This window comes from Epinephelus moara, chromosome 7, assembly GCF_006386435.1.
Source record: "Epinephelus moara isolate mb chromosome 7, YSFRI_EMoa_1.0, whole genome shotgun sequence".
Lineage (NCBI taxonomy): Eukaryota > Metazoa > Chordata > Actinopteri > Perciformes > Serranidae > Epinephelus > Epinephelus moara.
The window spans coordinates 8,093,726-8,109,487 of NC_065512.1; the positions used below are offsets into that span (position 1 = coordinate 8,093,726).

Here is a 15,762-nt window from a genome sequence, read left to right on the forward strand (position 1 = left end):
TCCTGAGAGGAAACTGGTCTCACAAAGTTTGGGTGAAGGAAGAACTCCTCAGCTGCTCTTCTTTGAGTTTTATATATTCTTCCTCATTAAAGGTGTTTTTGGGGAGTCTATCTGGAGTGAGGGTGTGAGGACAGAGGGTGTTGTTGCTGTACAGATTGTAAAGCCCCTTGAGGCAAATTTATGATATTGGCCTACATAAATAAAACTGACATTTTTTAATGTGTGTGACACTGTGTGTCTCTCAGACATTTGTCATAGTCCCTGTCCTCCCTCCCGTTTCCTGCCTCCCTCTATCCCTTTCTGTTATGTTAAGTAGCAGGCCTGCTTTCTGTCCACCACTCTTTCCTCCTTGGGTTTCAATTCCAAACATGGTTATCCTTCTAGGGCTCTATCAACGCCCACCCTCCCTTATCCCTTCTCTTCCAGCTGTTGGCTCCACAGTGCAGGCCAGTGGGTGAGAGACACAGTCAGAGAGACGACAGGAAGAAAAGAGGAAGGGACGCATAATGAGAGAAGAAGAAGAAACCCATTCCAGCTGTGTTTCTGCACCAAAGAGAGTCGTGAGAACTTCTTCACATTGAAGAATTTTCCAGTGCAGTCCAAGGGAACAAACATTTACTTCTGACATTCTCCTGTCAGTATCAGCTGTTTATTTTTGAGCAAACAAACCATCTAGTTGTACATGTTGACGGGACAGAAATAGCTCCAGGGTTTCATTGGATAAGAAGTCTTTTTTTGGCTCTTTGTTTGTTTTGTGCGTAAGAAGCCTCTCCTCAGCCTGTCATTTCAAGACAAACATGAGCACGGACAACTCGACTCTGCTGGACAACTTGTTCCTTCCCCCCGTCTGCGATGGCTGGAGCAACAACACAGAGGGAGCCATCTACCATTTGGGAAACACCATGCTCTTCCTGGGCTACATGGGAGGCAGCGGGGCCTACGGGTGCCTCTTTATCTTCGGCTTCCTGGCCCCCGCCTTCGTGTGCCTGACCCTGTGGGGCTGGCTGACCATGTGCGGCCTGGACGTCTTCACCTGGAACCTGCTTCTGCTGCTGGCCTGCTTTGTGCAGATTTGCCACCTGCTGTACCGGCTGCACCAGGAGGGCATACGCAGTGAGGAGCTGACCTCCCTCTACCAGGCGGTATACCTGCCGCTGGGTGTGCCCATCCAGGTGTTCAAGGAGATCGCAGGCGCCTTTGAGCACAAGGTGGTGGAGCTGAAGGCAGGAGAGACGTACGCTGTGGAGGGCAAGACGCCCATCGATCGTCTCTCCTTTCTGCTGTCTGGGAGGTGGGCGTGTGTGTGTGTGTGTGTGTGTGCAACTACACACCTGTACTACATAATGCAAACCACAACAGACGTGTCTCCACAAATTACAGCCAACACATTCAACTAGAAGTAGCAATATCACAATGCAAAAATAATACAGTTCACACAGTTACTTTGCCATTTGGCAGCAATGGAAACAAGCTGCAAACACAACACCTCACATACACTATCATCATATTTGTAGTTGATATAGCGGACGTATTAGCAAACAGTTGCTTATTTACACATCAAGCAAACACATAAGCACACATATGGAGCCATTATAGTTTAACGGTGCTTGGCAACGTCAGGGGGAAACGCGGCAGGACAAGGATGAAAGTTAAGGCGGCTAAAGTCCAGAAAGCCCACCTGGGCTGGACGGGAGTGGTGGTGGATGGGTCCAACAAACACCAACTTTCAACTGAGAGAGAGGTGTTTGTGTCCCGTAAGATTCTTAAGCCAAACCCTGTTCTACTTTCCTTAACCTAACCACGTGTTTTTGCTGTTTTGAAAGAGACTGTATGTATTTTGAAAGAAGACAATACATGTAACGGGCAGAACTTGACCGAGTCCCAGAACATCAACAACCAACGCACCCAGGGTACCTTGTACATCGTATGTGGACGTGGAGAGTCCATGACCAAATGTCAATATGTGACAAGGTCTGTTGTCTACACCTACGTGTACGTTACTCACAGTTCCTGAGAGTACCTAGTCTGAAATAGGAGCTAAAAAGTCCCTCAAAATGGCGTTCTAACAACTTTGATTGTTCCTAGTTCTTGTGATGTGGACACAATAAAAGGGGGGTTCTTAGAACTGTTAAAAAATGTTCCTCCAGTCCAAAAATGCCTTATGGTTACCAGCTTGTCACTAACTTTTTCTCACTGCCGTGGGTTTTTAGCAACCCAATTGCTAGAATACATCTTGGCATCATACATTTCTGCAAACCATGAAACTTGTCATGTTTTGGCTTAAAATACTCACTTTTCCAGAAGGAAACAGCAATGTCTTGGTCAAAAACAACCACTTTTTGTGGCACTAGCCCCTGTGGAAAGACAACTCAAGGCATACTAGGTCACTTTGGAAACGTTGATATGATACCTATAAAATGTACAAATGTAATTTATCTGGGGTTTGCATAAACGTACAATGCAGACATTTACATCTAGGCTGGTTTTTAGAGCTTTTTGCTGAAAGCAGCTGCCTGCTATGTCTTAAAATATAAATTACTGAACCAGATTAGTTAAAGTTGCACCCAAAAAGCCAAAACAATGAGCTGAAAGACGTTAAAACGCTCAGTTAGGCTGAGTGGAACTGCAGAGTCCGGTGATGGCCTAATTATCTGAAGCTTCATCACTCTGAGTAACTACTTTCATATTACACACAGTCATTTGATCCATTGTTAATATGAAAATATCATGGCTGCTTTATGTCAAAGTACAACACCCAACAGTGATGCCACAGCGTACTGACACAACCCTTGTTACATCACAACAGCTAGGTGTCAAGTTAAACCACTGGAGGTCAGTAAAACCCTTTATCCTACTCGTCAAATTTACCAAATGGTCCATTTCAGAGTGTTTTAAAATTGAATAACTAGATGAATTTGTGAGATGGTTAAGTTGAAGAATATTTTACATTTTTCTTCAAGCATACTATTAATAAGATGATCTTATGTTTTGTATGTCAAGTTCTGATCCAACTATAGCTGTCAGATAAATGCAGTTAAGCAAAAGGTATATTATTTCCCTTTTGAAATGTTGTGGAGTTGAAGTAGCAGTAAAAGGAAATACTTAACTAAAGTACAAGTACTTCAAAACTGACCATCCCTTTTTTGAGACACTCTCAACAAAAACTGAGCACTAAAAGCTTCCCACAGTGTTATGTATAACTATTGTTTGCATTATTGGGTGCACCTTTTACGAGTTATGGGAGTTTTGTGACCAAGAAGTTTAAAGTTAGTTTACAGTAGAATTTGTAGTATAACATTTTGTTAAAGGTTTTAGTGTCACAGAAGCTAAAACAAAAGATGCCCACTCACTTGTACCACAGATATATACTGTTGAACTTACTGGTTTAAATTACTCCCCTCAGCCATTGTTTTAAAGAAAGTTAATCCAAGAACTGGATTCCTGTTTCGGACTCTTTCATGCTGCTGGCAGCATGTAACCGTCACAGGAAACGTATCCTCTTCATCCAAACATCCTCAGAGTAGAGCTACATTAGATTTCACAGTGCTGGAGCCTTCACAAGAGAAATGTTGTAAACAGAGTATTTTCGTCTGTGACTCACCCATGTGCCGTCCCTCCACACTCTGCCAGCTGGTTAAATGATACCTTTGTACTTTGGGACAGTGGACGCGACTGCTCCTCATAAATTCATCATCATCTTAAATTAAATGTTTGGCCACGCAGCTGACAGCTCAGCGTATGAGACAAATTTGAAACAACACACAAAGCAAAGGCTAATAATGTTTTTTTTATATATGTTACTTAATATTTTCATTAATCAACCACCTCCTGTTTGGTATGACCACACTGCATGGCCAAAAGTATCTGGACACATGAACATGTGATTGCTGAGACATCTCATTCCAAAACCACGGGCATTAATCTGCTCCTGATGACTTTTACAAGATGTTTGAACCTGGCTGCAGTTATTTGGTCGCATTCAGCCACATGAGCATTAGTGAGGTCCAACACTGATGTTGGGTTATAAGGTCTGACATTCCACTTCACCCCAGGTCAAATTCTTTCACACCAAACTCAGAAATATTATTTCTTTATGGACCTGGCTTTGTGTATGAGAGTATTGTCCTGTTGAAACAAAAAAAGGTCTTTCTCAGATTGTTACCACAAATTCTGGATGTCTAAAATTTTATTGTGTTGTAGAATTAAAGGGACAGCTCACCAGAAAATCAAAATGCACATTATTCCTGTTCAGTGGTGCACAAAGCCAAAAAAGTTTGGCTTCTTGGATGTAAAATGATCCGTGTCTTCTGCATCATTTGGCCTCCGAGGCAAGCACACTAAATACTTCACTGGCTAAGCTGCTAACTTCCAGTTTAGTGCAACGTGCAACTTGATCCCAATCGTGCTGCTCCTCTAGACTTTCGAAATGTTATCATACAGAATGGATCACATCCTGATAGTGAAACAATCATTTCATGGGGGGTGTGGTGCTAAAAAAATGTGTCCACTGATTTACAGACATCTCTTTTACAATGTAAGTCAATGGGAAAAGTCTTTTTGGGCCCCATGGCATCTTGTTGGTTGTATTCCATGGTTTGGTCACTATCTTAAATTGGTTTCAAAGTCCTGTGCGCTTCCTGGGGGCTGGGTGAGCTGTGAGTACAGACCTAAGATGCATACTTCCTTCTATGGCACTCCTGTCCACCTAGTAAGGGCTTCTTCAACATTTGGACATTACACTGACTTTGTTTCTTCTTATGCTACATCACGTCACTTCCTCCTCTGCTCCTGTAACAATTACTGAGGCCACAAGAGGGCACTGCCTTACAATAAACCTTAAATTTCGGTTGTAAAAAGCTGCTTGCACACTTGACCTATATTGTTGTATTTTTGGTGAGAGCAGGCTGAATGTTAGGTATCTCAGTGGTGCTAGGTGAGCTAGCAGTAGATGCATGTTTCCTTCTGTGCTAGTATCTACTGCTAGCTCATCAAGCACCACTGAGCTAGCTAAAGTTACAGCTCAGCCGAGGGTGGTGCCATTAATGTTTACATGCCGCACTGTCATGAGCACAAGCCTCTAGTGCATGAGTAGATGCACACTTCCTTCTGCGCGGTGATACGGTTGGTGGGTGTAGTTCTGTAGAAAGAAAATAGTTCCTACATGAAACTGCTCACAACAAGGTCTGTGGGTTATCTTGAGTAATAGTAGTCACCATCTCTGGAAACAAACTTTTTCAACAATCTTTACATTTTTACATTTTGGCATCTCTCCTGACCCAGATTGCAGCACTCCCACTGCTTCGTTTCTCCGTATTTTTGGCACATTGAGCACCACAAGCTGAGTGCCATCTAGTTCCATTATACTGGACAGAACTTAGACATCTCCATGGCCAATATCTCCAGCACTCTGCAACTCACACCAAAACAGTCTAGATTGATAAATAACAACACAGGTAAGAGGAACAATGTGAATTTTTGATTTAGGGGTTAATTGTCCCTTTAAGATTTCCCTTAAATGGATCTAAGAGCCAGTAAAGCAGCTCCAAACCAAAAGTCAGATGTGTCCACATACTTTTGGCCATATCGACTTACAAAGAACAGTACCAGCAGTACTAGGACAATTTTAGCACGGGGCTCCCCAGTGGAAATCCTTAACCCTGGCAGTGTGAAGTGCCATATGGGGTAATTAATACTGCAATACAAAATAGCTGCTAATTAACACCTATTGTTGGGAAGAGTCTAAATAAAGATTCTGCCACAAAGATGTGCTCCATATAGCGAACAAACACTCTAAAAAGCATTCATCTGAATACAGGATACCAGTGTAAGCCTATTTCTGATTGATTAAGGCAGAGTATTTCTACACTGTGGTATTGCTACTTAAAGTTAAATGAACGATCTGAGAACTTCTTCAAACGCATGAATCGTATTTGTACTTTTAATTAAATTAGACTGTTTTATCCTTTTGCAAGTCTCCCACTTTACATTTAGCATCTGTCCTGTATAACAGAGGAAGAAAAGAGTTGTTGTAAGGAATAATTTCCTGAGGGGGACTTCCATTTCTCTCGGTAGATGTCAGGTGATTGACATGAAGCAGATCGTTTGCAGCGTTGATATGAGGACGTTCACCTCTCATTGAAATAAGGATAAAACAGAAGCTTTTGACGTAATCCAATGACGGTTTAATGTTTAGTGTGCTGGGTTATCTCACTCTGCGGAAGTTCATCTTTTTTTTAAATAAAGCTTCCTTCTGAGGGAGGAATGTCCCGACGTCTTTAAATATGATTTCTGAAGGAATCCTGGCAGAAGAAACTCAGTATTATCAGTTTATCTGATGTGTACAGAACATTATTCTGTTTTTATCAAGAACGAATACATGTATGGGCATTTTAGTGTTGTGGTTTGTCAGTGTAAGGCCAGTTTTAGTTACTTTGTGTGGGTAGACAGTGATATAGTACTGCATCATACCATTATTGGGAAAGCGTAGTGCCCATTCTCTGGTTTCCCCCTGGTTAGCAGTGTTAGCTCTTTCAGCACCGTTGCTGTAGTTTTAGCACTGATATAGATATATAGATACAGAGTTAGCATCATTAGCTGCTGGCTGCTGGCTCAGTAAAAAGTGAAATTCAGAGAGAGTGAGTTGTCTGCACAAGGTTCTCAACATGGAGGTAGTTGAGTGGCGGCTAGCAGCTAACAGCGCTAACTCCAGAAACAGCACTATAAAATGGAAACAGCGCTGACAGAGCTTACAGTGTTAACCAAGGGGGAACTAGAGGGTGTGTGCTATGCTTCCACAACGACAATCAGCAGTAACCACCTCATGAACATAGTGCAGAGTGGAGGTAATTAGCCGGTGGAATACACATGCACATGTGGCCGGACTGGCTCGCCATAACAAATCACAGAGAAGCAAAGATTACAACACACACACACAGATAGTGGGGTAAGGGTAAAGCGGCCGGGTCACAGATTCTGATGGCTCACAGAGTTAGATGCAACACCGCTCAGGATGCCATTACTCCACTTTTATCTTTGCATAACAAATTGTGGTTTGCTGCCATATGAATGCCCTAAGCATCACATGCAGAACCTTTAAGAAACTCTATAGTCTTCAGTCTGTCCATAGATATGTCTGTCAGAGATATTCACGCCAACATTTACTTGCAAAGTGACCTCCAGCTCTGTCCCTCTGCTCTCATTATCACTTCTTAATCCCTGTCTCTCTTTTTAACCCTTGTGTCTTCTCCTTTAGGATCAACGTGTCTTTAGAGGGACAGTTTCTGCATTACATCCACCGACACCAGTTCCTGGATTCTCCAGAGTGGGAGTCTCTCAGACCAAACGAGGAGGGAAAGTTCCAGGTACATGCAGATAATTTGTTGAGGCTTGAAGTGTGGCAGAACATCAACTCTAAGAGTAAAAAGTAACTTGAAGCGCTGCCATTGAAGGTTTTGGAACAAGAAACCAAGACATGGATATTAAGTTGTCTCTTATTTTGTTCTTCTTGAGTAACTGATTGATCAGCTGAACAAAGAGGTGTCCTCTTGTCTTTCACATATCCTGTGGCTTTATGATTGGTCAGTTAAAGTAGAAACAAGGCCTGGGGGGTTTAACAGAGTTTAAAAAGTGGAATGCTGTGCTGGGTACTTTGATCTATGAAGAGCACGAACAGAAAGACAGCCTGCAGCCAACAATTATTTCTATTATCAATCAATCAGCTGTTTACTTTTTGGTTTAACTTATTACTGTTTTGTCTATAAACTGTCAGAAAATAGCAAAAAACAGCATATTGATGTATGATTATGTGTTTAAATATTATATTTTTTATCAGACCAACAGGTGTAATCCCAAAGATTATACTAGACTATAATAAATTACAAATAGAGCATCAAATCCTCACATCTGAGATGCTGTAATTTGGGAGTGTTTGTCATTTTTGTAGCTCTCAAATAGAGGAATTTATTAATGGGGAAAGTTAATTAAAATGTGGCCTATTTGTTAAGTACAAAGCAACAGCCATTAGGTTAGCTTAGCATAAAAACTCACAGCATGTTGACAGATTTTTAAAAGAAGCTCTTTCCCCCTGCTTTCAGTCTCTGTGCTAAGCTAAGCTAACCATCTGCTGGCTCCAGCTTTGCACTCAAATGACAGATGAGTTGAATCAATCTTTACATCTGGCAAGAAAGCAAATGTATTTCCCAAAATATAGGGATTGGTAATCGTGGAGCATTCTGAGGCAGTGCCACTATCTTGAAAGGATGAGCATCCGTAGCTACGATAGCTGCCAGTCTAATCATCTGTCAAGTGTTCATCAACAGAAATGCATTTTAGTCAGGGAACTCTTTAGTCCAATAAAAATGTATTTCCATTTGCAGTATTATATTTGGCAGTATGGCTCTGTTCTGGGGCCTCTCTGATTTCCCTTGGGCCTACCGAGAAAGGCTCTTCCACATGCCTATATGGAATGCCTTAAGGCGGAGAGAGCACACCTCTCTGCCCTTCCATGCGCCTACGTGGAAAGCCTTAAGGCAAGGAGAGCAGCAGCAAAGACACCTTGGAAAACAGAACAGAGCAGGATCAATGACAAACAGAAATGACACTGATAAGTCAGACACAGCATGAAAAGGAGGAGCTGGGGTGGAGGCAGGTTGCAACAATAGGCAGGCCAGAGCAGTTTTGTTTGAGATCCGCTGATGTAGCTGGGATGTGAGCTGAGCTTGACATTGTGTCCTGCCTGAACCAACGCTATGCTCAATAAGTACATCCACAAGACAAATGCCCTTATAAAGAGAAGCTCTCGACAGAGGTAAGAGAGCGAAATAAATATCATAAACGCATTTTCTGCAGCGATCCAAAATTCGGTGGAATAATCCAATGTAGGCTTTTTGACAAGAAAAGCAGGGTGAAGCTAACTTCCGTATTGGCCAGTGGAAAAATGTCATTCCTAAAGTACTTTATTCCTCATGTGTTCCCTGGATACAATCAAAATTGGCGTCCCAAAACGTTGCTTTTTACTGGTACAAGTCATCAAAAACTCCACAGGCTGCCTTGAACACATTGACATCCAGGTATTTTATTCATACTCCCCAGGTGACCATNCACCTCTCTGCCCTTCCATGTGCCTACGTGGAAAGCCTTAAGGCAAGGAGAGCAGCAGCAAAGACGCCTTGGAAAACAGAACAGAGCAGAATCAATGACAAACAGAAATAACACTGATAAGTCAGACACAGCATGAAAAGGAGGAGCTGTTGTGGAGTTGGGTTGCAAAAGTAGGCAGGCCAGAGCAGTTTTGTTTGAGATCCGCTGATGTAGCTGGGATGTGAGCTGAGCTTGACATTGTGTCCTCCCTGAACCAACGCTATGCTCAATAAGTACATCCACAAGACAAATGCCCTTATAAAGAGAAGCTCTCGACAGAGGTAAGAGAGCGAAATAAATATCATAAACGCATTTTCTGCAGCGATCCAAAATTCGGTGGAATAATCCAATGTAGGCTTTTTGACAAGAAAAGCAGGGTGAAGCTAACTTCCGTATTGGCCAGTGGAAAAATGTCATTCCTAAAGTACTTTATTCCTCATGTGTTCCCTGGATACAATCAAAATTGGCGTCCCAAAACGTTGCTTTTTACTGGTACAAGTCATCAAAAACTCCACAGGCTGCCTTGAACACATTGACATCCAGGTATTTTATTCATACTCCCCAGGTGACCATGACAGCAGAGGAAGACTCCCGCTACATCTCATGGCGTCGCCGCCGCCTCTACTTGGTGATGTCAAAGGACCGTTACATCGCCCGCATCTTCTCCATCATGCTGGGCTACGACATCGCTGAGAAGCTCTACAACCTCAACAACAAGCTCTACATTAAGAGCGGCGTGCTGCTGGACATCCGCCTGCCCAGCCTCTACCACGTGCTGGCCCCCTCCTCGCAGGGCAGCGGCAGCGGCAGTGAAGGTGGCAGCGGTAAGGAGCAACACCATGGTGAAGACGTGGCACCAGCCTACCAAATGTCAGATCCAACCCATCCTCAGCCCCCCCACCTGCAGGGACCAAGGAACACCGCCCTGGATGAACCCCACGCCCCCCAGCATGGCCGTTATCAGCACCCCTGGGCGTCAGACCCCGAGCTGCCCATTGGTGAGGACTCCACCAGCCTGGTCCTGGAGGACTTTGCTGATGTGGCGGGCTCCTTAAAGGATTATGGCAGTGAGAGGGATTATTTGAGGTAGAGGGGCAGGGTGCTGGAGCTAACACACGGGGTCACCACTTAAGCTACATGTAAGTACCTCACCTGGGCGGAGGGCATGGGGTGGTGGAGGTGTGTGTGTTTGTGCATGGGTGGCTTGCAGTGCACAATTCTTACTAACCCAGCTTTATAGTGAGACACAGTGTAGGGCTGGGCGTTGATTACAGTGTAAACATGAATATATTCCTGACAATATGGAAAATAAAATGGTGTAAAGTCACCAAGTACATTTATTAAAATACAGTTTTGATTTCAGTCCATTTTGAGTATTTTCATTTCTGCAACATCTCAGATGGAATTAATGTATTTTACAGTTATATCAATTTGCAGATTATATATCACAGTTACAAAACACATAAACTGAGAAGCGTACACATAAACTGATGTCAAATCTTATTTCAGGTTGGTAAAATATGTTTTACATTGCTTAGCTTTCATGGCAGTACAAGCTGCTTCTTCAAACTGGGAGCGCAACCTGTTCTCACTCTTAAGTCATAAAAATCTGGCACTTGGGCGGTGACTTGTGGCTTCAGACACTGACGGAAAAAAGCTGTCCTTTAACATCAGCATGATACACGTCCGGTTGGCAGTGTCATAGGGAAACGAAGCAGGACGAGAACGAACGTTAAAGCAGAAGGTTAAAGCAGCGACAGACTCATTAGGGCGGATGGGAGGTGTGATGTATGGGTCCAACTTACATCGACTTTTACCCCAGAGAAAACGGAAGTGTATTTGAAGAGAAGACAATGCATGTAACATGCAGACTTTGACACAGCGTCCCAGAACGTCAGCAACCAACACACCCAGGGTACCTTTCACGACATACCTGGACGTGGAAGGTCCATGACCGCACATCAATATGTGACAAGGTCGGAGTGAGAATGTGTTGGGCGTGCTGACTGACATAGATCAGTACCTTATTCATCCCTACTTGAAAAGATCCAAACTATCGCTTTAAGTAAAAGTACTATTATTGTCAAACAAAAACCTCTGTTACTCATTTTTAAATCATAATTTGTTTGGAGCTAATACTTTGGACAACATAATTTCATAAAATGATGATATGATCAGTTCACAATAATACTTAATCAATGTCCAGCCTCAGCTGTCATGTTCTCAGATTAATATATTAATTTAGTTAGTTTTCAGGCTATTTTGCACTTATTTATTTCATCTTGTGAGGATCTGATGCTTTGGCTGCTTTGTCTTTTGCATTTTTAAAGTGAAGACACAAATTGTTATTTAGAAAATAGTTTTCAATAGTTTTTATTTAATGGTTTTTAGGGAACTGCCGAACTTATTTGTAGCTGTAGAATGGTGGCCAGAGTTCACTGCAGCTGGCCTCCTCATATTTGGGGATTTACCTGGATTATTATCCTATTTTCAAACAACACTTTAAGATTAAAGCTGACTCCCAGCCAGCTGCTCTACATTACTGTTTGCTCTGGCTGAGCTTTGTCTTGGTACAGTAGCACAGTTAAATTTATTCACTCAGATAAAAGAGATCCGCTCAGTGTGGTGGGCACAGAGTGGGATCATTGTGGTGTCAGACAGTTGATCAGGTCCTGTGTGTAGCTGTACTTTGTGTGTGTGTGTGTGTGTGTGTGTGTGTATGTGTATGTAAGGGTTCAGTACTGCTTGAGGTCGGCCAGGCAGCAGCTGTGTTCTGTGTTCTTGGAAATTTAGGGGGTGTCCAAAAAAATGCAGTACCATGGTATTAATCCAGCGTGCCCACACTGGGGACACTGGCTGTCAGTTTATCTGTTCCCCCCTCCACCCCTCACCCACAGCCTGCCTTCCCACCATCCCAAAAGCAGCCCTCACCCAATCACAGGTGGAGGATCACGTTTCATAGCTGGATGGTGGGGTCAGAGTCGGGTTTGGGTTGCAGGGCGGCTGTAAAGCAATAGGTCAAATCTATCACAGTCAGAAGTAACACAGCTTCAGTTCAGACGTGAAGGAAGAAGAACTTATATCTCATAACTTTAAGTTAAGTAGCGATACAGCTATGTAAAAATACTAAATAAGTAAAAATACAAACATACAGTATTACCAGCAACATGTACTTAAAACTGGGGTAGGCAGTTTTTGGAAAAAGAAAAAAGATTTTGAAAATACACCCTCCTCCTGCAGCTCTCTCCTCTCCCCTGTACATGAGGCACCTGCTCTACCCACTGAGTTACTGGGCACCCTGATTGTAAATATTCTTCAAGGGGGGCCTATCATGCTTTTCCTTGTTTTCTGACATATATACAGTATAATGTTACAATGTCAGATGTTCATAATAAACATGGCCAAAGTTTCAAATGAGGTAAACAAATGTGAAATGAATCCCTTGAGCAATAGCCTCAGGCTTCAGACCATTCTGGATACTCTGTTCCAAACATTTTTTCTACTTTGGCTACAAGCTGACATTAACTCGTGACAGATTTCTTTTTGGTCATGTGCTTCAGGGACGAAGGTGTTGACATCAGGTAGCCGACACTGCTCCATGAAGCTACATGCTAACGTCAGGAAAACATGTGATCTTGGTTGCTGATGTTGTAAATGTTTCCATGACTTTGGATCATATTCCTTCTGAAGCATGTCCAGTTTTGTTTAGAAACTTTTATTGGGGATTTTTCAAGATAGACCAACCCAGTCTGACTCTGAAGTCCGACTGAAGACGAAGAAGACGCGACCGGTCGTCATTATAGTTCAATGGCGTTTGGCTACATCAGAGGGAAACCTGGCAGGACAAGAACGAAGAAGATAAGATGGTGAAAGTCCGAGTGGGCGGGCGGGAGTTGTGGTGAATGGGTCCAACAAAAACTGACTTTCACCCAGGAGGGTGGTGTCCACGTCCCATAAGATTATAAAGCTAAACCCTGCTCTTTTTTCCTAACCCTAACCACGTGCTTTCGTTGTCTAAGGGAAAATAATCCGTCTATTTACTGAATTTTACTGATGTAGTGCTTTTATTTTGAAAGAGACTGTATGTAAACGGTAAATGTCCTGTGAAAACAAAGGTGTATTTTAAAAGAAGACAATGCATGTAACAGGCAGAACTGGACACACCTATATGTGACACGGCTGGGTAGACAGTGCAGCAACTCTCAGTTAAAGTCATTCTCAGGCTGGTTTACTGTATGAATGATAGTATAGAGACATATAGATACAAAAAGCTGACCAATCAGAGCAAACTGGGCTTAAAGAGAGAGGTGCTAAAGTGGAGCATCTCAGAGAGTGAAAACAGATGTTCCAGCAAGTGTTGTTCCAGACAATAAAGTGTTTTATGAACATTGAAGCATCTAATCATGTTCCAAACACAAAATACAAGCATGAACCTAAAAATGGGCATGACAGGTCCCCTTTAAATGTATTACCAGAATGTGTGGATGGAGGTCTCAGATGGGGCCCACAGCTCATTTATGTCCCGGGGCCTGCTTGCTGGTTATCCTGACCCTGACCCTGTGTTCAGTTCTTGCTCACGTTGTGTGGTTAAAGCACAGTTCGTTCATTCTGCTATTCTCGATGTGACACAGCATGTACGTCACGTTATCAGGATGTCAGTAGAGTTTACTGTGTGCTTATGAGATTCCTAATTGAAGCTTCCATGTTGGTTCTGCAGGAGGTGATAGTGACGGGAGTCTACCGCCTCGATTCCAGAGGGGCAGAGCGCCGCTGGCTCCCACCGACACTCCCAAACTGTGAGAACAGTCTCTCCTGGAAACACTCGTATTATCTACAGTATAGCAGTATGAATGTGTCACATGTCACTTGTTCCAACACTGTCTCCTCCTCGCTCTCTCTTCTCACCTCAGCTAACACCATGAGTCCTGAACACCAAGAAGCTTTTTCTTCGCTCTATTTAAATTACAGTTTCAGTGATAAAGCAGCTAATATCAATATTTGGGGGCTGATATTTATAACCATAATAATTTAAATTGATTTATTGCCTACAAAATGCAAATCTTTTGTGCTTGCAGTTTTCTTATCAAGATTTGAAGCATCATGAAACTCTGAAATCTGCTTTAAAATCTTAAAGCACCATATTTATTCAATTTAAATTAAACTTGTAGATATTTTAGAATTTTAATGACGATGGCATCTAAGATTTAAATCTACAATTCATACAAACAGCTGAGTGATTCAATAAACAACCCAATCACCAGAAAAAAATGTTGGCATTGCACGTTTTAGCAAACAATGGAGGTGTTACATTTACACGTTATTATGTTGAACAACGCTGTGGTGAAAGTGCATTTAGGTTTCAGCACAAAAACCACTTGGTGATGGTGGGAAAAGATCGTGTTTGGGCTGTAAATATCTGCTTTTGGGGGCACAATCCTGACAGGAAATGCACTGATGTTTTGGTAAAACATAACTTTTCCTGGTTCTATCCCCTGGTGGAAAGACAGCAACAGGTTACTGCAAAACACCCATGTCTGGAGCCTAAAAAGCTGCTGGAAGCACATCAATTACTTGCTAAAAAATAACAGCTTTTGTTGTTTGTTGGTGAAACATAAAGTGGTCTGCAGCTTGACAGGCCTCTCACCTAGGTGTCACACCACCCACCATCCCCCCTCAGCCCCTGATGACAGAGTCAGCTCATATACTCAGTTTAGAAACATTGATAGGATTCGTATGAAACGTGCAAATGTAACATATCAGCAGTTTGTAGATACATATAATGGCAACTTTTTTTTTCCTGGTAAATGGGCTGCAATAAAATGCTCAAGGAACATTTATACTGTGTGTTTCTTTAGCTGCTATCAGAGAGAAACATCTGTCCAATTAAATATGTTGACTTGCAGATTGCCACATCTAATAAACTACCATTTAAATCCAAGATTATTTATTAAGTGTCACTGGAACTGAGGACAGAGGGACAGCTTTCACCAGCATATTAAATGTCTGTTATTTCATGTAATAAAAATGGATACTGAGATACTGAAACGGATGAATCTGGTTTTCATCTCACTTATATTTGATGTTAAAACTTTGAATGTCACATGACTTGATGTTAGATTTGACTTTTGATGTGTTTTTTTCCCCACAACTCTAACTCAGTGTTAAGAAAGAATATTGATTTAAATTAGTGAGGTTACCACACATTTTCTGGATTGAACTGACTGAACAACTGCTTGAAAATCAGCAGGCCTGTATAATACTCAATTCTTTATCCTTTCGAGACCTGTAAAAAAAATAGTTTTGTATATTTCTCTAGAACTCTAGAACTAGAATTTTTCTCCATTTCACTTTCATGTTTCATTGGTCATGTTTAGCTTATTTCTCTGAATGCACCCTTAATAATGTCAAATTCTTCTGTAGGAGAACCTCTTTGTTCTTCTTTGGCGATATATTGGATGCCTGTACATCATGTTGTTGTTGTTGTTTTTTTTTTAAATTTTGTAACTAGTTAAATATTTAATACACGTGTAAACTGTGAACTGCATTATTTGTCTTGTTATTGACTTCCAAAATACAGAGATGGGACTAAAATGAAGATGTCTGTGTTTTGTTCATGGGGCCATG

The 15,762-nt window shown here is 42.1% G+C and overlaps 1 protein-coding gene across 2 annotated transcripts; it reads left to right on the forward strand.

The window, feature by feature from the left end:
• Positions 1–445: 445 nt before the first annotated feature.
• Positions 446–15,729, forward strand: popdc2 (popeye domain containing 2). Of its 2 annotated transcripts, none has more exons than XM_050049229.1 (4): positions 446–1,291; positions 7,253–7,361; positions 9,704–10,277; positions 13,856–15,729. In XM_050049229.1, the coding sequence occupies exons 1-3, from the start codon at positions 798–800 to the stop codon at positions 10,226–10,228; spliced, it is 1,128 nt and encodes a 375-aa protein (XP_049905186.1). In that variant the 5' UTR covers positions 446–797; the 3' UTR covers positions 10,229–10,277; positions 13,856–15,729. The 2 variants fall into 2 exon arrangements, with proteins under 2 accessions (XP_049905186.1, XP_049905187.1); XM_050049230.1 differs by having other exon boundaries at positions 9,704–10,136.
• Positions 15,730–15,762: the final 33 nt, after the last annotated feature.